Raw genomic sequence first — 20943 nt, forward strand, 5'->3', positions numbered from 1 at the left:
ACAGCAAGAGGGTGTCCCTTCACTGTGGCCCACCCAATGGTTAGAGACGACTGCGTGAGTCGCTATGGTGATGGTATTCAGCTTGAGTGTGTGATGGGTTGACAGGTGTGTGGCAGTCACTTGGCTCCGCAAGCATGTACTCCAAGAGCAGGAGTATGCGCGTGCCTTCGGACAGTCAAGCCAGAGAAAAGTAAGTTTATTTGTTTGGGGCAGGGGCGAACGGGAGCGCACTGACGCGCCATTGTGGAACCCATACGAGCGTGGCGCCTCCGCGAATGTCGCACACAGCTGCATTTGAAAAGGAGAGATAAAACGTCGGTCCTGGCGCATGCGACTCGCTCCATAAATTACACGATGCTCTGGAGAGCATTTCATTGGATTACGGCTACATGCTTTGAAATCTATGACAGCGGCGAAGCTTCTTTTCTCGGCCGTACCTATAATCTTCATTAGGGTGGAATTCATTTGCTCGACTAAGTCTACATTGCTGTTGGCAACAGGGCAGACACGTCAAATCTTGTAACCTTAGTACACAACAGCTGTTTAACTGTAAATGGTTACAGATTATTCTATGTCGGCTCTGTCTCTGTCAGAAACCCACTGACAGATATGGCTTGGCCAGTAAGACGCTCAGAATCGATGAAGTTATTAACCCATTGCGCTGGCCACTAAACATAAAGCTTTCAGATTCTCAAATTACAGTATCATTAGATTTTCAGATCTTGCCTGTTAGTAGGTTTTGTAAATGGTGCTGTAGGTCTCATCTTATCTGATAGATTACCGTGGTTGCGAATGATGCATTGTATGTGTTTTTCCGTGTGGGTGTTTTTTGCCCTTCTCCATTTATAATAAGTTTCATATCGTTTGCATCCATGGTCCTGTTCTAGCTTGCCTACCTATTTAGTGTCATTCCTGCCAGTAGCCCGGAGAAGGAATCAGTGGTGAGACTGGTATTGCTTGGAGAAATCTGAGTATGAGGCATTTCTTACAGTTTATGGCTTTGTTTACTGAGGTTCACAACCCAGCCTGCTAACAGGAAGCTTTTTGTAATTTTTGTTTGTTTGTTTGTTTTTTCAGAAGAGCAACACCAGATTTGAACTTTTTTAACCCTCCTAGTCGTACTTTTTACGTGACACCTCCCACACCATCTACGCCGCTCTGTATTCCACCTGAACTTTAAGTAATTGACGTAACCTTGAATTTCAAAGTTAAGTGGGACTGAAGAGAGGTAATAACTCCTCCAGTAGCAGTACATTTTCTGTTGATGCCACTGGCAAGGAACATATCGGGTGTGCGCAAAGTAATGTTTACGCGAAGACAAGGGGGAAACCTAATAAGTTTTATAGGTTGATATTGCATTGTAAATGTATTTAAGTATTCACACTGGTAGATATTATCGTAAGAGCTAGTTATTGTTGCTTCAGAGATTTTTTCAGATAATTGCATTGTTTTGTTTTGGGTCGGGGATATTTTATTATTCAACATAGATAAGCAAAAAGGTCAAGAAATGTCTTTGTTATCAGCTTGATCCTGCACTGAAAATACGAGATATTACGATCTCCGTTAAGACCTAAAAGCCGATTCTCCGTTCCGATTAATGCTCGCGGTGGTTTTGCGATGTGCAGCGGGAGACTTTCGCGGCGTGGCGTTCGGAGCCGCCGGCTCCTGCTGTCATTCAAAGTGTTGGATCTTCCCTGAGTGGGCCACATGCAGAAACTGGCAGTCGTGCAGTTTCAGAGTTAGACATGGTCAATTAGGCAGTTTGTTCTCCTTGGACACATCTGTCTCATGATCAGCCAAAGACCGCCGTGCGTGGGAAGTGCATTAATCAGCAGGCTGCATTAAGTCTTGTTGCATTGTATACAGTTTGCCTTTTTTTCAAACAATGAAAAGGTGACTGCCGTACTAATGAATGGCTACAGTTTACTGAAAACCTTAAGAAAATATCAACGTATGATTGCATGATGGACACTGTAAGCCACAGCTGCCTGCATCTGTTAGCCTACTCTTGGATGCTGGTGGACTGTTCAGTTGTAGTGTATTTGGCTACACATACTGCACCATGCATGGAGTATTGCAAGTGGCTGTAAGTGAGCCTGTGCACATTCTCTCTCTCTCTCTCTCTCTCTCTCTCTCTCGCTCGCTCTCTCTCTCTCTCTCTCTCTCTCTCTCTCTCTCTCTCACACACACACACACACACACACACACACACACACACACACACTCGCTCCCTGATGATCCTTAGTTTGTGCCAAGTGAAGCCTCAGGTTGTTGGGTTGTTGTTTTTTTTTGGCAATTTCTTTATAAATGAAGTGCTTCCATGTTCACTATGTATGTTCTGTAGATGTCTTTATAAAAATTGCAAAAATACTTTTATTCTTTATTACATTGCAACATGTTCTGTTTACCATTACATGAAAAAAGTGACTGCAAGCATCACAGAGTTTAGCTTCAGTACAGGTAGAAGAATTTCCATTGGGTGTATGCCCCAATTCCTTAGTTATATTTATCTGTTTTTTCCAAAGTTGAGTTCAGGCTAAGTCAGGCAGATTTGTTTTGCCATTTGTGAAAGGGAATTTTTGCCCTGTTGTCTGTAAATATCTTTCATCATCCTTCTGCAATCCCTTTTTGTTTTCACAATGATGTCCCTCTTCCCTTAGTAGAGCTTCTCATTACTCATTCTCTCTCTCTCTCTCTCTCTCTCTCTCGCTTTCTCTCTTTCTTTCTTTCTTTCTTTCTTTCTTTCTTTCTTTCTTTCTTTCTTTCTTTCTTTCTTTCTTTCTTTCTTTCTTTCTTTCTTTCTTTCTTTCTTTCTGTCACTTCCCACCCCTTTGCTTTCTCTCTCTGTTTATATTTCTTAGTCTCTTCCTCTTATTGTATAGTGCTGTGTCTCTTTTTGGACATAAAAGCCCCTGAAAGCTCCATTTGTGTCTCTGCTAAACCATTTCTGACTCCTAAAACCACACAGACAAGCATGCACACACACACACACACACACACACACACACACAACATATATACTCGCACACAGGCACAAACACACATATGTAGAATTTGCTTGCTTGCTCACCCTGATATTAGCTTCTGAGTTATGAGACAGCCATTGAGAACTCATATGGGAAAGGGCTAGGAAGCTTCCTAAATGCTGCATTGCTGGCCTCTGCGTGAGGTTAATAATGCTCTCCCAGTGTTCATGAGCCCACCTCATAACTTGTTAAAGTGGAATTATAGAGGAGAAAGTGCTGTTTCACATTCAAATCTATGCACTAGCTCAACAGACTTGAGGCATTTTCACTGCACTGTACAAGTAGAAATGAAGGTAAAAATAGCATTTGCTACAGTTCAGAGCAAACTTGCACGCATGAGAGCCAAAGTTGAGCTGTGCTCCCCTGCCAAGGCACATGGAGTAACAGTTTTAATTCCTACTGTCCAGCTATGAGTCCATGAACCTTGGGGAAACTCCATTCCTTCAAAGCAGCCTTCTTCTCACCAGCTCTTTTGTGGATTGAGATTTAATGTCTTACAAGCCACACCCCCTTTCCCCTTAATGAAAGTGAGTGGTCACATGGTCTCACACTCATGTCTCATTTCACTCATTTCTCTCTTTGCTTATATCCATGTTCTCCAGGGCTACCAGGCAGCAGGTGGTTTCACAGCCATATCAGAAGATTATAAACTGTGTTAATTTTTTCAAAAAAGCAACATACACAAAGCAAAGGTCAGAACCAGCTCATCATGACCTTACTCTCTAAAACGTCAGTTTCATATTCTCCATTCTCCCAAGAACATATTATGCACATCTCTGCATTAGTTCATATTATGAACTAGTTATTATGCACCTCTCTGCATTTTTATTCTATGACCCAGTGCTTCTGACATGTTTATCTAGTAAAAGCATGTGAAGGTACTCCAGTTTCCTGGACCTGTTCTGCTTTGTAGGTTTTTAGTTTTGTTCAGCCTGGGAGTTAGTCCTTTCCCTTCTTTCTTTTCCTCTCTCCCTCCATCTCCATTTCTCTCCACCCCTCTATCTCTAGCCCTCTTTCTTTCTCTTCCCCCTTTCCCTTCTTTCTCTCACTGCCCCCCCCCCCCCCCCCAAATAGATGCTTTGCAGTTAGATCTTAAAGGTCTGACAGAATCTCAGGAGTATTAATTGCTGAGAGTTTAGCCCCCTCCCTTCCCTCCGTCTTATTTCCAGAGTCCTCCCTCAACCCTGGCTGTTTTTCATCTTGGTTTCCATAAAGTCTGCTATCATTATTCCAGTCTCTGCACCATTCTCTCACACATGAAATGTCTCCTCCTATGAATACTCTTCCCTTTAGTTACATTACATTTATTTTTGCCCTATTTCATTAGCTTTTTTTTGTGATTTTGACTATATATATATATATATATATAGACAAAATAATATGCCTGGATCTTGCGCATGCTTGTAGAGTCAATAGCAATGACTTCACTTTGTGTCTGCAGAGAAACACTTCCACTAGACTTGGCTAAATGAGTGTTCAGAGTAGGTCAACACGCGACATGCATACAAACCTCAGACAGATGTTACCATGCCTAGGGAGATGGTGAGATATGAACGAGTTCATTACGAGCTATTACAGAATTATTTATGAACACAGTAATTCTGGCAGTATGAATGGTGTGAGTAGCCATTCTGTGATCGGCTTCCTTTTGTGTGTGTGTGTGTGTGTGTGTATGTGCACATTCGTGTGCAGTGCAGACGTAAAGCACTTGATGGGTCATGTGTCATATGCTGGATTTTAAGGGAAAGATCAACTCTTGTCTTTCTACCTCTGCCTCTGTCTCTCTACCTGCTTTTTGGTGCAGTTTTTGACGGCGCTCTCGATTCCAACATGAGGAAACCTCTCGAGAGAAGAAGTGCTGTCATTGTTGTGTATCTGTTTCGCTATCCCTGTTCACTTGAGGCTGTCAGCTGAGGAGATGTTAAGTTCGAGAGTTTATCAGAGATAGATAAAACTACCTGAGAGCCCTTGATGAATGATGCTCTTAGTTAATTAATGATGGCTCGGCAGTTATTCTCCAAATGGACTCAAGGAAGCTATTGCAACAGGAAGGCACAGTAACAGGAAGGCGCACAATTGTTGTGTTCAACTCACAGCCGACAAGCACGCTGTAGTTGTTCTTGATTTAATCTTAATGGCATTGTATACTTCTCAAATTCCAATAGCCAAAAAACCGAGATAGCCTATTGTTTGAGAAAAGGTCTACTAGCGAGATCACCTGATCATGGTTAACTTTAGTTCTAGGTTCTATTCTGTGAATTCATATTTCTCTCTCTCTCTCTCTCTCTCTCTCTCTCTCTCTCTCTCTCTCTCTCTCTCTCTCTCTCTCTCTCTCTCTCTCTCTCTCTCTCTCTCTCTCTCTCTGTCTGTCTGTCTGTCTGTCCTACAGGCTAGCCCTGTATGTTTATGAATACTTGCTACACATCGGAGCTCAGAAATCAGCACAAACCTTCCTCTCCGAGGTAGGTAGCCGAAACCAAGGCGACAGCAGGAGTATGCTCACGTATTCACAACAAAATGTGTTACTGTTTAACGTAGCTGCTGCATTCAGCTCAGCCCACGTCCATCCTGGCCCAGGCTGCAGGGGACTGGCTCCTCCAGCTTCACTGCAGCCGAACTCAACTGCACTGCCACAAAGACGAGCAGCTAGCAGCAACTTTAGCATCTTTCCACTGGAGCTGAGAGAGAGAGAGAGAGAGAGAGAGAGAGAGAGAGAGAGAGAGAGAGAGAGAGAGAGAGAGAGAGAGAGAGAGAGAGAGAGAGAGAGAGAGAGAGAGAGAGAGAGAGAGAGAGAGATTCACACATTATCAAAGGGAAGAATGTGCGCTTGGAAGTAGTATATTTATTGTTGTTGTTGATTTTGTTATCCTCCACAATATTCTCAGTGTCAGAGAACAGTTATGGTTTAAAGAGTGGTTGTCAGTGCTTTCTGGATAGTTCAGTCTATAGGAACTGGAACAGGTGTATTTAAGTAACAATCGACTATGGCTTAAGAACTTTCCAAGGAACAATCACAAGGGCTCTGCTTACAGTCTGAGGAGCTCTACTGAGGTGTTTATGCAAAAAGAGTCACCCAGTTTTACAAGCACAGCGCCCACTCTGGCCACGCTCATGAAACAGACGCATCGCCAGCCAAGCTGATGATACAGCAGTCTTCACGCGACCTGATTGGTCTCCGATATGGCAACTGAAATGGCAGTATCATATTGCAGCATAGCGTAAACATGTGCAAAGCGAGTGGGTGCAGAGGAGCACCAGGCTAGGAGGGAGGACAAGCCTGACACGGTGGCCGCCACATGCTCTGACTCGGTCCCAGCTGAGGCGGTCCGCCTCAACAACAAAACAACAAAAGCACAATTTACTCTATGTAAATGAGGATTTCAAAAATAATTGTGTCATAATTGCTTAGTATATAACCTAGTTTATAATAGTGTGGGTCAAGTTAGATGCCAAAATCACAACTGAATTACAGAAAGTCTCATGCTGAGTAAGACAATGACTTGATGGGATTGTAGGTAGTAGTTAGCTATACACAGGATGTAGGCATAGGCTATGGAATAAAAGTCTCTTCTCTCAAACCAACCGTAACCACAACTGTGCTGCCATCACTGGCCTCCGGTCTTAAGTGAACAAGTGTGTATGTGTTCCCTGGCAGGGTCCTAATCCCTCACCTCCTCTCTCTCTCTCTCTCTCTCTCTCTCACACACTCTCTCATCCGGCAGATCCGATGGGAGAAGAACATCACACTCGGAGAGCCTCCAGGGTTCCTCCACTCCTGGTGGTGGTAAGCCGCTCACATTCTGCCTGTGACGGGGGTGGGTGTTTGAATACTGCGCGGCTAGCGACGGATTGGTGAGCGCGTGCTCTTTTGCAGCGTGTTCTGGGATCTGTACTGTGCTGCGCCGGAGAGAAGGGAGACCTGTGAGCACTCGAGCGAGGCCAAGGCATTCCATGACTACGTGAGTGAGCTGACAGTCGCCTTCATGCCGATCCTTGTGACAGAAGCCGCGGAGGTGTTGCTGTAACATCCGTTTGTTTTCTTCTGAAGATTGTGCTGTGAGGAGACCACGATAAGGCCATTAGGTAGTCTAATATAATTGTCAGGAGTTCTGGGTGAGCTAAGGGTTTTTTTGTTTTGTTTTGTGTTTTTTTGTGTGTGTTATATTTTTTTGTGTCAGATTTTGTACTTGCTTGTTACTGTGAGCAAGAAATTGTACCTGCAATGCCAGCACTGTGAGCATAACATAGAGGGAGAGAGAGAGAGAGAGAGAGAGGGAGTGGGGGAGACAGAGAGGGAGTGAGAGGGGAAAAGAGGAAAAGAGGAAGAAGAGAGAGGGACAGGGATAGGAAGACAGGGATAGAGGGATGGAGATAGGGAAAAGAGGGAGAGGGTGAGAGAGAAATGGAGGGAGAGGGAGGAAGAGGGGAAATAAGGAAAAGAGGGAAAAGAGAGGGGAGAAAGATAGAGTGAAGGGAACAAGGGGGGGAGAGAGATAGACGTGGAAAGGAAGAGACGGAGAGGGAGAGAGGAAGAGGGGAGAGACAGAACAAGAGTAAAAGAGGAAGAAGAGCGTGTGGGGAGAAGGAAAGAGGGAGGGGGAGTGAGGGAACAAGAAGAAAAGCGGGAGAATGGAGAGGGAGAGCAGGAGAGAGTGACTGGCGCAATGATAAATTGGTTATGAAAGGACACAAGTAATGATGTCATCCTCTTGTGGTCAACTCTGCTAGGAAGAGGAGAGAGAGAAAAAGAGCATGAGATTAAAGCAGATTAAAGACATGGCAAATGGTTTGCCCGAGTTCAGTTTCTTTGCCTTTTTCAGAGTGCAACTTACTGATTAAACCTGCACTGACAACACCCTAGCAATGCAGCAGCCAGTATACTGCTCAATAAGTCTCTCAACCATAGTTTATCACTGTAAAATTTTAGCTAATGGTCAGTCAATCAGCAAAACTATGATTTTAATATCCACTGTGTGGGTTCAAGTGACCCTATAAGTTTCGGAAACTCGAAAACGGTGAATGCTGTAACCATAGATGCAGTCATCCCAGAGAGGAGCCAGGGTGGGATGAGTGCCACCGAACAAGCTCTTTCTTCTGGTTAAAGCATTATCTCAAATCAATGCTCAAACAGCAGTGGATGTTGGTGCTGTCACTCAAATGTGTTCCCGCCCTAAGAGTTCTCCAGAAACAACCAGACTGCACTCAGCCCGGACCAAGATTGTGTTGTTTCCAGATGTCACTGCAGAACCCGCAACAGTAAACATCAGTCAGATAAAATAATGCATGCTCAATTATTCTATCATATATAACTATATGTCATATTCACAAGCAAGCGAGGCTTGAGCATGTTTCGATGGCAGTCACAATGGCATGATGATAAATCAATGCCTCGTACATAGATTTCCATCATTTACCTTTTTCTCTTTAGCAGGGACATATCATTTACAGCTCTGCAAGAGGTATAAAAATCACTTTCTCTCCAAATGAGTACCTTGCATTCGAGCAGAGCCTGACTTCATAAGCACATCCTATTTTTACCTACCCTCTCTCGGTGTGTTCCAGAAAAGGTTTGCCAGACAATAACTGTCACTGTGAATGGTGGGGGTTTTGTGTTGTGTTTTTTGTTTTAACGAGGGTTCCATCTCTGAGGGTCAGTAATTGTCACCTTCCAGTTATTGTCATCTCAAGTTTTTCAGAAACAGCCGCTGACTGACTGCACTGCAGTATCAGAGACGAACACTAATTCTTGTGTGTCTCTGTCATCGGAGATTTAACTGTGGTTTGGAAAGTCATTGCATTTAACTGTGGTTTACCTTTTTTTTTACTCTTTCATATAAACTCATAAAACTGATCAGTCAACTTGCTGAATCATGAATGCAGTACATAGATCAATAAAACGAAACAATAAAAGGCACCATAAAAAATGGTGGTGCTTTTGCTACCAATATGCCACAAGAAATATTAAAAAAACATCATGCCTACGGCAACACTATGAGGTCAAAAAAGTAGAAATAATCAAAGGATTGGAATTGGGTATGATTTGGAATCAAATGAAGAACCCTTTTGCCGTGTGTTTATCCCAGAAGATTAGGAGAGATGATGTGATGACGATGGCAGTTTAAGGATGTTCATCAGACATCATCCAGCTGCTATCGTCCCTGTACTTTTAAGGACACTGAGTCTTCCCTGACTGTCTGGTTTCACCTCATCTCTCTGTGGGAGTGTGGCTGATATTTAAGCAGTTCAGCCCGAGACAAAGCCTTGCCCTTACACACTTTTTCATTCACGTGTACACAGCCACGGCACACTTGAACACGAAGCACGTCCGTGTCATAATATTTTGTTGATGACCACGCAGGTTAATGAAGATTTTTAACCCCTAATAAAGAGACTAAGAGAGAGTCAGAGAGCAAAGGGAAGAGAGAGATCATTTGCATCTTAAAAAGATGGCTGTAACTAGCTGCCAGCTAGGACAACATTGTTAGGTCACCCAGGACTATTGTAATCAGACGCTGTCTGGAACACTTTGGGCATAGTTTAGAATAAAAAATTCCAACCAAATACATGGCTGGATTTGTGTGCTGTGAATGTCTGGATCATACTGATTAATGGTTTCGCTCTTCCTTTGAAATGGTGGAGAGAATTTTTGTTCACTGATGGTACCCAGACTCCATATGCCATATGATACAGCATTACGGATGTTCACACAGCAGTCACTAGATCCACGGGAGTGTTAAAATCGTGTTTGCCTGTGAAAGCTGGGAAGGAGAAAATGCCCTTTTCCTGACGTCCCTCAACTCGTGCTCTTTTCCCACCTCACATTTTCCACCTTGTTTCCAAAGTTCACTGGCCGAGCAAATTTTTGTTCCAAGACCTCATCCCTCTAGCCCCGTCTTCATTTTTCTTTTCTTTTTTTACATTTCCTCTTTGCTCACACAGGAAGTGGAAGAATGGCATTAAAGAGCATGGATGGATGGATGGATGGATGGATGGATGGATGGATGGATGGATGGATATTTCCTGTCATTATATTAGTCAGCTATGTTAGTGAGCTGAACTGTTTACTGTTTGGGTTTATCCTGCACACCCCAAAACTAGCATTCATTACACTTTTCCAGCCACCAGTTGTTAAATTTATATTGCCATGATAGCGAATCAGATGAAAATATGAAGCAGAGTCACACTGCTGGAATCCTGGTGCAGATAATAGTCTCAGATGGACTGTCATCACTGTGACACACCTCATCCTGCACCATAACTGGGGTAATAGAGTATACAAGTATCACATTTGGAAACTCAAGATTTTTTCCATGTGTTGCTGCTGAGTGTATCCCAAGTCATTCTCATCTACCCTAATCTGAGGTTGCTGTTATTTACAAACATTTACAGTGCTGGAATAACTAAAATGGCCAGCTTTCTACTGTATATACTCTAAAACAATGTTTAAAAAACATCAGAAGAATGGGACAGTGTAATTGTTTATTAACACTTTTGTGCCTTTTTCCTTGAAATACATGATAATGGTGCCTTTATCTTTATTCATGAATGTGTTTGTTATGCAACACCAGTATGTTTCCCGTTCTGTGTTTTTGCTCTCTGTCTGTTGTGTTATGGCTTGGGGGGGGGAGGGGGGGTGGTGTTGGAATGTCTAGACGAGGCCACTTGTCATTCCTGCCACGTTCCCCTAATGATTAGAGCGATGGAACCCTCCTCCCCTCTAAAGTTAGCACGCATGCACATACGCGTGCATGCACACAAACACACACACACACACACACACAAGCGCGCATGCACACACACACACACATGCACGCACATGTACTGCATGCAGAAACACCAAATCTCATCAGTTTTAAAATAAATGAAAAGAAAAGAGGCTGATCGACAGACCTCAACTCGAGTCTAATCGAATGTGAGAAAAGCAGAGGCTGAGCCTGTGTACTGAGTCACACAGCTGTGTTTGTGTGATATCTAGCATACCTTTACTTTGACCAGGAGTAATCATTTTAAGGCTCTCTATTTACCTGACTCTACGAAACACCGCTTCTAACGAACACTGGTGTGCAGATGCATTTGGTGAGCATTCCGTCGGCATAGGGGACCTTGGGTGGGCTCATTCATACAGTGCTGACCAACCTCTGTCCTCAGACCCTTACTGCCATATGGAAGGTTAGAACAGCGCACGTGACCTTGTTCTAATGCGGATAGCACATGATCACATGGCTCACGTCCTGGCAAGGTCCGCTACACCAGGCAGTCGTCCCGCATCTTCCGAGTCGATAGTAGAGCACACCAGCTCCCGGCACCCTGCCCAGTGAACCGTGCTAATGTTCCTGCCCCATCCTGAGCTGTTTAACTCACCCACCGCAACTGCTGCTGAGGGATCATCCACTACGTTACAAGGAGAAAGTGGCAAAACCAGCAGCATGTAACTTTAGAGCCAGTGTTTATGTGAGATCCTTAGGTTAAAAAAACCACCCAAATTGTTCCATAATTAAAAATTGGTTAAATATGATCAAAGTGAAATGTACTTCATGAGGAAAAATCCGGCAATTATTTTTGATCAAATATTAAATGATTAACACAATTTTACTACTAATAGTGAGATTAGTAGTGGTGGTGTTATTAATGGTAATTATGCACCATAAGGATGTAAATACTCCCGAGTCTGCAATTTTAACTTCAAACTCATTGTCTAATTTCAAGTCCAATGTGCAGTACAGAGCCAACACTGTCACTCTGCCCAGGTGGGTACTGTGCACAAGTGTGGAGCATCACAAAAACTAGGGTCAGCAAGTCCGTGACCATAGCAATCAATTCGGACAAACATGAACATGCCCTATGGCTAACACCAAGCAGTTAATGCTCACATACGTGCAGGGGGCGGCAGGAGAGACCGGGACTGCCTCGTTCCCATTCAGAGGGGGCAGAAAGTCGAAACCCTGGCGTGAAACCCTAGTGCCACAACAGCAACACCGTTAATTATTCAGTGGACAAAATGAGTTTGCCAGGAGGTGTGAGGCACACTGCTGCTCCATGTACCTTGTCCCACCCCCTTCCGTCCCATCCAGAGCCGTCCCACAGAGTTTGCGCGTGCTTTGCACAACTGTTTCCTACTCTGTATATTGTAAGAGCACAGATTATGCTGCAGCTAGTTATGCTCTTAGGCAACACAGTATGTTAAGAAATTTCATTAACATTAACCACATTGTTAAGAACCTCTTTTCTTATGTGGTGACTGGTGGGGCATAAGGATCATTTACTTGCATGTTTGTGGGGTTTTTGTGGATATGTGCGTGCGTGTGTTTGTGTGTGTGTGTGGGTGGGTGGGTGTGGGTGTGTGTGTGTGTGTGTGTGTGTGTGTGTGTGTGTGCTTGCCTTCCAGAGTACAACAGCAGTACCCAGCCCTGCAAGTGGGAATCTCCCTCCTGGAGAGGGTCTGCCTATACCTCCAGGATTCTTTCAGGTATACACACAGACACACACACACACACACACACACACACACACACACACACACACAAATGCACACATAGATACATAAACACATTAACACAGCCAATCAGTCTGGAAATCACACCCTTGCCATTCAAAGTTGAAAACAAATAAACACCATCTCATATTCACTGACACAACAGTTGTGGTTTATTTGCACAATAGTGGCTGTAAATCTCCTTACTCACGTCTTTTTCTCAAAAATTGGAATTGCGGTGTTATTGTGTGCTACCAGGAACTGGTGAAGTGGGTTTGCACTCTTTTCCCTGTGCCGACTTCCTCCTGCGCTTGTGCCAGGAATAATACTCTGGAGTTCATCATTCAGGAGTTTGTGGAGATCTGCCGGGAGAGGAGAGCATAAACAGATTGATTTTTTTGTCAGCAGCTGAATTCTGAGCTATTCCTCGGTCCCCCTAATGAGAACTGACGGCCCTCTCTCTCATTCTTCAGCTCGGCTTGCGGAAAAGCTCTGCTTCTGGTGCGATCCAGCCTCTCTCTGGCACTCTCTCCCACATGCCCCATGCAGCCAATCAATTCAAACCTTCCAAGAAACTGCTTAGATACCTGAGTTATTGCTATGTGTGTATAACTCTGAGGGTTATACAGGTGGGATACAATTTTCAGAAACCAGATGTCCTAAAATAGACCCCAACATGGCATAAAACATGTTACTTTTACAGTAGATGGGAATTAGCTATCATTAAAAGTAATTGACATCATTCAGCAATCTGTAAAGCCAGACGGTTGGACATTGTTTCATATAGAGGAGTTGGTGTAATGTCCACTAATTTGCCCTCAGATGTGTATGTTGTAATTTCAAGACCATCATAAAATGAACCTACTCTGTCCCGTTTTGTGCATGGTACCACGATGTATTGAAGCGTTGATTTATCAGTGCACCATAAAACATACCATAAACAGTCTAATTTAATTTCTCATATCTGCGCAGTGCAAAGGAGGTTACTGAAATGCCTTTTAGCGATTTGCGATGATGTCGACAAACATGCTGCTTGAGCAAAGCTGATTTGCATAGTCAATTGACGAAAGTCGGTGTTGCATCGCCCTCTGGTGGTGTGATTCTGAGCAAGCTTTTAATCTGCTGTGCCTTTTTGGAATTCCTTCCTTTCTTTGAAAGGAGCACGTGATCGAAATATGACACCAGTGGAAGCCGATTAGTGTTACGCTACGCGATCACACATCCCCTGTTACCGCTGTTTTTCACTGCGCATTAGCCACATCAGCCTTTTCTAGTGGAGGAATCTTTTAGTCAGCTTTCAGTAGTTTATGTGCTTGTGTTTCTGCAGCAGTTCATGTCCCCACGCTGCACTGGCGGGCCCAGAGTTCCTCTCAGAATACCCAATCAGGTACATTCTTTTATGTATCGCAGCTGTATATTTACCCATAAAGGTTGCACCATAGAAATACTGCATTGTGACTGCTCTGCAACATATTACAGTAATACCTTGCATTACATTAAAAATACACATTAAAAGATGCATTAAAAAGGTGACTTTCTGATGTGCCATGGTTAAAGAAAAAAAGTGGCCAGCATCTCAGCCAAAACCGTTTACATTTGTTGGATCATGTGGATGCTGTGATTCACCACAACACCCACAGAGCACTTCTCTGGAATGTCTGAGATGGGTCAGGAGGCTCACATGCAGAGAAAAGCAGTGATCATTTTTGAGGGTCCTCTTACACATTACTGCCTTCTGTGATATCAGCATTGCAAAGACAATCAACTTGTGTGCAGCTGCAGTGTATTGAAATTGGAGAAAGTTGCAGTTAGTCGTTGACCATTTTCATCTATTTGCTCGCCAAGTCAGTCTAAGAAAATGCCGCTTTAATTTCATGCTGCAAATTCACCCAAACCTCAACAAAGGTGACTGTGACCTTTTAATTACATTTGTGTTGCACCAGGCAGTGGGACCTGGCAACCAGCCACTCTTGAGTGGGATGGATCCTGCGAGACAGCCAGGTGAGATGGCTGCCTCAGGATGTGAGACATTCCCGGACACTCTGGAGGCATTTCGTTTCATGTGTTCGATGCTTTGTCATGAAGAAATCTGTCCATCCGCAGGTCACCCGATCATGAATGGACCACTGCAGCGGATGACGCCCCCGAGAGGAATGGTTCCTCTTGGGCCACAGGTTTGTAACTAATTATATCCCATATACTCTCAGTGTTTCAAATATATATGCGAGCGTGTGTGTGTGTGTGTGTGTGTGTGTGTGTGTGTGTGTGTGTCTGTCTGTCTGCCTGAGTTTCACAGTTGATTAACTGATGCAGAATTAATGACAATTTCTTTGCAGAACTTTGCCGGTGCAATGAGGCCTCCTGTGCATTCTATAATGGGAGCAGGAATGCCTGGAATGTGAGTTTGCCTGGGAGACACGCTTCCGGCCTGCTTCCCGCACAGCAATGACAAGGCCCCCTCTGCCCCTCTCGATCCCTTATTTTGCCCCGCCCTGTTTTGTCTGTGCTCCTTGCTTGCTCATGTGGGAGGCTGAGTGCACGGATGTGAGACAGGCTTCTGTTTGTCTTCTGTTGTGGTATGTACAGGGGACCGGGCGGAGGGAGGCCATGGCCGAATCCCCCGAACACCAGCACAGTGAGTGTGCTAGAGCAGGGATGCACAGCAACTTCAAATCATGCCATTTTATAACTAGTCCCATCACCCTTTCACACACTCTTTTCTCTCTCTCTTCCAAGATACCATACTCAGCTTCCTCTCCAGGCAGTTACACGGTAGGTGGTCCTTTGCCATTACTGGTCCACAGAAGAAAAGGCATGTAAATTAGGTAAATTCAAATGGCAGGCCTATCTAAGCTGAGGCCGTGTGTCCACAGGGCCCAGTAGGAGCCGGCCCACCAGGCACACCTGTCATGCCCAGTCCAGCAGGTAAACAGTGACCCAGGCACAGCCTACTGGCTCGACGAGCCCTTCCCACACCAGATCCACTCTGTAAACACCTGCTCTGAACCAAGCCTTTAGAATATTGACCGAAGCACACTGGTAGCATGTCAGAATGTATTTCATGTTCAATAGATTTAAACAGTCTCTGCATTATTATGAACACAGCATTATTACATAACCTGAATCTGTTTGATCCCAGAGTCAACCAACTCGGGAGACAATATGTACAGTGTGTTGAATTCAGTCCCCGCAAATGGAAACAGGCCAAACGTAAGATACACTGACCAACTTGCTCAGTACTTAAATGAGTAGCTCTGTATTTTATTTGAATGTGATTTTCTCACCATAGTGTTAAACCTTTCTGCTGGCCAGCAGCGGTGATTAATGGGCCATTGGTCAAAAAGAGAAAACGCATTTAGATAAAAAATACAGAACATGGCCTTTACTATGTGTTTGAAAATGGTTACATGTCTATATGTATGTGTGTAGATGCCTCTGCTCAGTTGTTTTATGGTTTTTCAGTTTCCTGTTGGTCAGTGTGCGGACGGTTCTATGGGCGGCGTAGCGGGAATGGAACCCCACCCACTCAACGGCTCATTAGGTACGATCAACGTGCCTGGCACATCACAGCGCCTGATGTCAGACAGGGTCAGCCTGGCTATGACATGCCGGACGTTGTCGTGCTCACTGTCTGTAATATGTCAGTGGAGTGCGTCTCTGGCCTCCTCCCATTCACCCTGACAAATGCAAGCTTCAAGCTTTCTCTCTCTCCCTCTCTCTCTCGGTCTCAGCAGCATCAGGTGACATTGACAGCCTCCCCAAGGTAAGAGAGGCATTGGCAGAGCCCTTAAAGACAGCCTCTCTGCACTGAGGCGTCTGAGGATGTTTTAATGTCGTGATGAAAGGCCTGTCCTCATCTTTCCTCACGTTTACCAGAGCTCTCCTGGGAACCTCATCATGAACAACCAGCCCAGCACACCAAGAGACGACGGGGAGATGAGCAGCAACTTCCTACACCCCTTTCAGAATGAGAGTGTATGTCTTGGCACCTCAGATATTTGTCATTTTCGAATGGCCCACAAAACTAAAAGTTAATGCCTCTGAAATCAACCGGCTGAAAATGTCTTGGATAATGACAGCGAGTCTTTCCTTGTTTGTCTCATTGTTTTTCACAACATACGGTACCTCTTTTCGCAGTACTCCCCAAACATGACGATGAGTGTGTGAGGCTAAAAGGAAAACTAAGGAATGACTGCACAGACCTTCGCACGGGAGATCTACCCCCACCCCACCCCTCAGTCCCCCTGGTGTGAGGCTGGCCTGCAGGGTTCCCCTGTCCCCCACCTAGAGCAGAGACTTTTCCTGACGCTTCACCCAAGATCAAACCTGGACAACCCATTCACTAAACATGGAAAGCCCACCACAAGGAGATTTTGGAGATTACTTATTTGTGTCCGTCTCTCCGTTGCTCAAAGGTGCGAGGCGAGAAGCAGGACAATCTGGAGGAATCGCTGGCAGGGTTTCAGCTAAACCACTCATACTGTCTGTGAGTTTCTGTGACATGATTCATATGGCTTAGTGTTGCACGCTATGTCATGATCCCTGGGGTGTATTTTGCTGTGGTCTGTAGAGTTCGGGCCAACCCATTTCTCCTAATAACAAAACTGACTAAAAAGGCCAGTTTCTCCTACTGTAATATCTTAATGCTGAGCTCTGGCTTTTCTCCAATCATTAGATACATCAGTGTTGAATGGTTGTGCATATGTGGGGATACGTCCTCTTTTTCAACTGACATGGATTATACTGACAGAGAGGAATAGCTGATTTAAAAAAAGCTAATTTTCCCTGTTTTATTCAGATTGTTGTATACACTTCTCCACTGGTCTAGTTTTGATTTTTTTATTTTGATTTACACATTTCCTTATACAAACATTTTTACATAGTACATATACACAGGGATTAACAGACACCTGTAGCAAAATCATTGTGTGTTATCTGGGACAAACATTTGCTTACGTAACTTCTTGGACCAGCCTGCTGGCCCTGTTTGGTAGCATGCATAGTAAGTATAAGATGTACAATGTGCAAGCATGTACAAATGTAATATCTGGTGTGTGTATGTATGGCATTTAGGGTAAGAAGAATTGCCTGAGTTTATAATAAAAGGAATGCTGTGATATGTCGTTTTAACAAGACAGGTGTAGTTAAAAAATATATAGATGTAGTAAAGAACACAAAGCCTTCTCTTTACAGTGATCACTGGTCTAACAAGTAGATCACTGGCATTCCAGGTTAGATATAAAATTACTACGGGGAGTAAAAGGCACTTTTATTGAGGAAAAAAAGTGCAATAAAACATACCCATCACACAGGATAGATACAGTAAACTTCGCTGGTTGAACTCCCACGTAACGGGCTCATGCCATAAGCTTTCTGTACTGACTGCTCACGTTGCTTTTGAAAGTCTCCAGCTTGCTCGACCTAGTGCTATTGCTCGACTCTGAACGTTCGACCTGCAGTGCGGTCCGACACTTCAAATAAGCAACCACTTGCTTCTGGCACTGGGAAGAGCCAAAGTAGTATATGAGAGGATCCAGGCAGCAGCTAATGCTGCCTATGCACATTGAAACCAAGTACGCGGCGTATGACGCCTCGTTGTGTTTGTGGGCAAACCGCACGTAATGCGATAGCAGGATGATGTTGGTAGGCGTGAAACAGATCACGAACACGGCGAACACCGTGGCCGCCATGAAAACAGCGCGAGTCTTCTTTGCGCGGTTTTCCACGTTGGCTGCGCAAAGCGCCTGGATAATACGCACGTAGCAGAAAGTGGTAAAAATTAAGGGAATAAAAAAGAACACGGAGCTGAATATGGGGAAAAAGTAGAGATAATAGGCACGGAATTCTATGTCTAGTACGTCGTGGCAGGTAATTATGTCCAAGTCGGGCAAGCGAATTGTTTGTTCAGAAGCAAGCAAAGGAATCACACCGCCAACGGAAAGAACCCACATTGCAGCGCACACCGCTGAAGCGGTACTAGCACTACGCCAGGTAAGTGAGTCCATTGGATAGACGACAGCCATGAACCGGTCCAGACTTATGCACATCATCAGTAGCACTGAGCAGTACATGTTGCAGTAGAACGCTGAGGTGACAACACGACACATTCCGGCTCCGTATATCCAGTTATTTCCATTGTAGTGGTAGGCAATCCGAAAAGGGAGAAGCAACACGAAAAGAAGGTCTGCGCAAGCCAAATTCAGCATATATATCGCTGCTGGCTTCTTTGGTCTCACCCGACGAATGAACATGACAAGGGCAAAGGCGTTTAAAGGAGCACTAATAATAAACACAAATGTGTACACCGTGGGTACAAAAACAGTCACCAAACGTCCCGTGAGGAACTGTGAGGCCTCTTTTGAGACGTAGTATCGTTTTCTAACCACAGGAGGGTGGTGTTCCTTCTTGGGCGCGTAAAAGCCAGATCCGCTGCCTTCCTGTACGTCCAGGTAATCTATGGGTTCGTCTGTGACGGGAACAAAAAAAGCCGAAAACGTCCGTACAAAGTTCTTGGTATCTGCGTGAGGAAAAAGCAAGTTGTTTTACTGATATTGCACCCAATTTACATTTAACAGTAACACAGTGCACCGGGGGGAAAAAAAAAAGAATACTGGATTTCTCGGTTGGTAAGTGGTTACCATCCGTTTTTTGTTAATATTTACTACTTCAGGGTTTTCTTTCTATATCCAATCTTTAAATAGTATATTTAATGTAAACCTACCGTTATTCCGTACCATAGCAGCTGAAGCGGACAAAACCATAATTCCCACTATAAAAAACCTACACATAATCATGTCCAAATTAAGTTCTTTACACTAATAACAATCTAAAAAGGCAGTAGGTAGCTAGACAAGAACCTCCTTTATGACGACTCAGTGTTTCACCGCACAAGCAGTCATTGCTTGGTTTATACTACGAATTTAGACACAGGGTGGGTTGACCCTGTGGTTTGGATCGGATTGTACCGCCCACAAGGGGATCTCAACTAGCGCTAACACACACGGGTCTATAGCCGTAAGTTAGTAACGGTGCCTGCTTTAAAGTCAGGAATGAATGAAGACGACGTGCGTTTACGGGGAAGACATTTTGCGATCCTTTATTTAATTATCCTGAGAAAGTTATAATGCCAGAACATAATTTTAAAAGTTCTACCAAATGCCTATTATTACAGCTGGTAAAAAGACCCACATTGCTAGATGATTTGTGAATGGAAGGCGCCAGTTCTTATCTCCAGCATATTTTTTTTTGGCTTATCCATCCATCCATCCATCCATATATATATTTTAAAAGTTCTATATATATATATATAGTTCTATATATATATATAGATATATATATATATATATATATATATATATATATATATATATATATAAATATAAATATAAATATATATAAAAATATATATAAATTAGAAGCACGAGTGAGTAGTGCATTGTGAAATTCATTTTCAAATCTTGTGTTCCCAGCAGATGACAAGTGTTTCACATACAGCATTACCTAAATATAAAATATATACTTCAATTACAATATCATTTAAAAATAGAATTCATGTACAATTTTTGTGTGGAAATAGCATAAACCGATGGACTTCTAGGTATACATGCTTTAGTGAAAATGCTGTGCTGGACCTTTGGTAAATTTGATTACACTTCCAATCAATACAAAATCAGAGTAATATATATCCTCTAGTACAGCCATTTAAAACTTGTGGCATGCATTGAAATTCGATAATTAAATATCCAACATCACAAATTTCCAGTTTCGTACACTTCTACAACAAAACAATCTTAAGCATACACACAGTCATCTCATCAAATGCTTCCAACAGTACAGGACTTCACTTTCCATAAAACTTCTTGTTCAGTAAGAAAATTAGGAGGTTGACATTGACTTTAGCCTTGTCAAACATTTTCATGACAGCGACTCCTTCATACTGAAGTTGAAGCAGGTCCTGAAAATGAAAGAAGAATCACCACATGGATTACATAGTCTGTAAAACACTGGAATCTAAGCAATACAAGAAAACAGTTGAATGTGTTTCAAATATTTCCATAAAGGTTTTTTTGTGAGCAACGTTTCCTTTAAAAATGTGACGTGTGTGGTGGGTGAGGAAAGGATAGAGTGCTGGCCATCTGAGAGAAGAACCTGGAAATGCAGCTGGACTTTTTCCATCTGGACTCCCATAAACTTGGCCTTTATCTCAAAGTCCCCAACTTCCTCACAGGGCGAGATGTCGAACATGACATTTTTCAACCTAGAAACAAGACAAAGAACAATCACTGGTAAAACTTTAGGCAGAGATAGTTATGGGAAAATAATACCCAGTTATTGTCTTGTAAAAATCAAATAAGATATTTAAAAGAATGTTCATGAATGTTCAACTAGACATAAGCCTTGGCTTACCACAAAAACTATGCATCTCATTAGCTTTATCTATCAACA

General features: G+C 43.5%; 3 protein-coding genes and 1 long non-coding RNA gene across 18 annotated transcripts in view; 2 read left to right on the forward strand and 2 right to left on the reverse strand.

Moving 5' to 3' along the window:
• ssbp2a (single stranded DNA binding protein 2a) lies at positions 1-17615 on the forward strand. Of its 4 annotated transcripts, none has more exons than XM_027015088.3 (17): positions 1-190; positions 5416-5488; positions 6749-6810; positions 6901-6985; positions 12412-12492; positions 13829-13885; positions 14442-14499; positions 14602-14672; positions 14835-14896; positions 15085-15133; positions 15235-15270; positions 15372-15423; positions 15638-15708; positions 15961-16039; positions 16230-16261; positions 16375-16473; positions 16636-17615. In XM_027015088.3, the coding sequence occupies exons 1-17, from the start codon at positions 135-137 to the stop codon at positions 16663-16665; spliced, it is 1053 nt and encodes a 350-aa protein (XP_026870889.1). In that variant the 5' UTR covers positions 1-134; the 3' UTR covers positions 16666-17615. The 4 variants fall into 4 exon arrangements, with proteins under 4 accessions (XP_026870889.1, XP_026870886.1, XP_026870888.1 ...); XM_027015085.3 differs by having other exon boundaries at positions 2-190; positions 13826-13885; XM_027015087.3 differs by having other exon boundaries at positions 3-190; positions 13826-13885; positions 16233-16261.
• f2r (coagulation factor II (thrombin) receptor) lies at positions 17322-19434 on the reverse strand. The gene is made up of 2 exons (XM_027015083.3): positions 19220-19434; positions 17322-19015 (listed from the first exon to the last, which is right to left on the reverse strand). Exons 1-2 carry the CDS (start codon positions 19290-19292, stop codon positions 17856-17858), a joined length of 1233 nt encoding a protein of 410 aa, XP_026870884.2. The 5' UTR covers positions 19293-19434; the 3' UTR covers positions 17322-17855.
• LOC145657849 (uncharacterized) overlaps positions 18354-20943 on the forward strand; it is a 15738-nt gene continuing 13148 nt past the window's right edge. For all 3 annotated transcript variants that reach the window (XR_014123735.1, XR_014123736.1, XR_014123734.1), the window contains exon 1: positions 18354-18489. This is a non-coding gene — a long non-coding RNA (uncharacterized LOC145657849). The remainder of the gene's footprint in view (positions 18490-20943) is intronic.
• Positions 19568-20943, reverse strand: part of iqgap2 (IQ motif containing GTPase activating protein 2) — a 40736-nt gene continuing 39360 nt past the window's right edge. For all 10 annotated transcript variants that reach the window (XM_081714082.1, XM_081714074.1, XM_027015082.3 and 7 more), the window contains 2 exons: positions 20647-20755; positions 19568-20452 (listed from right to left, as the gene is read on the reverse strand). In XM_081714082.1, coding sequence (XP_081570208.1) covers positions 20339-20452; positions 20647-20755 — 223 coding nt within the window. In that variant the 3' untranslated portion in view covers positions 19568-20338. The remainder of the gene's footprint in view (positions 20453-20646; positions 20756-20943) is intronic.

The sequence above is a fragment of the Electrophorus electricus genome, chromosome 5 (genome assembly GCF_041902795.1).
Source record: "Electrophorus electricus isolate QZ-2024a chromosome 5, ASM4190279v1, whole genome shotgun sequence".
In the NCBI taxonomy this organism is placed as follows: domain Eukaryota; kingdom Metazoa; phylum Chordata; class Actinopteri; order Gymnotiformes; family Gymnotidae; genus Electrophorus; species Electrophorus electricus.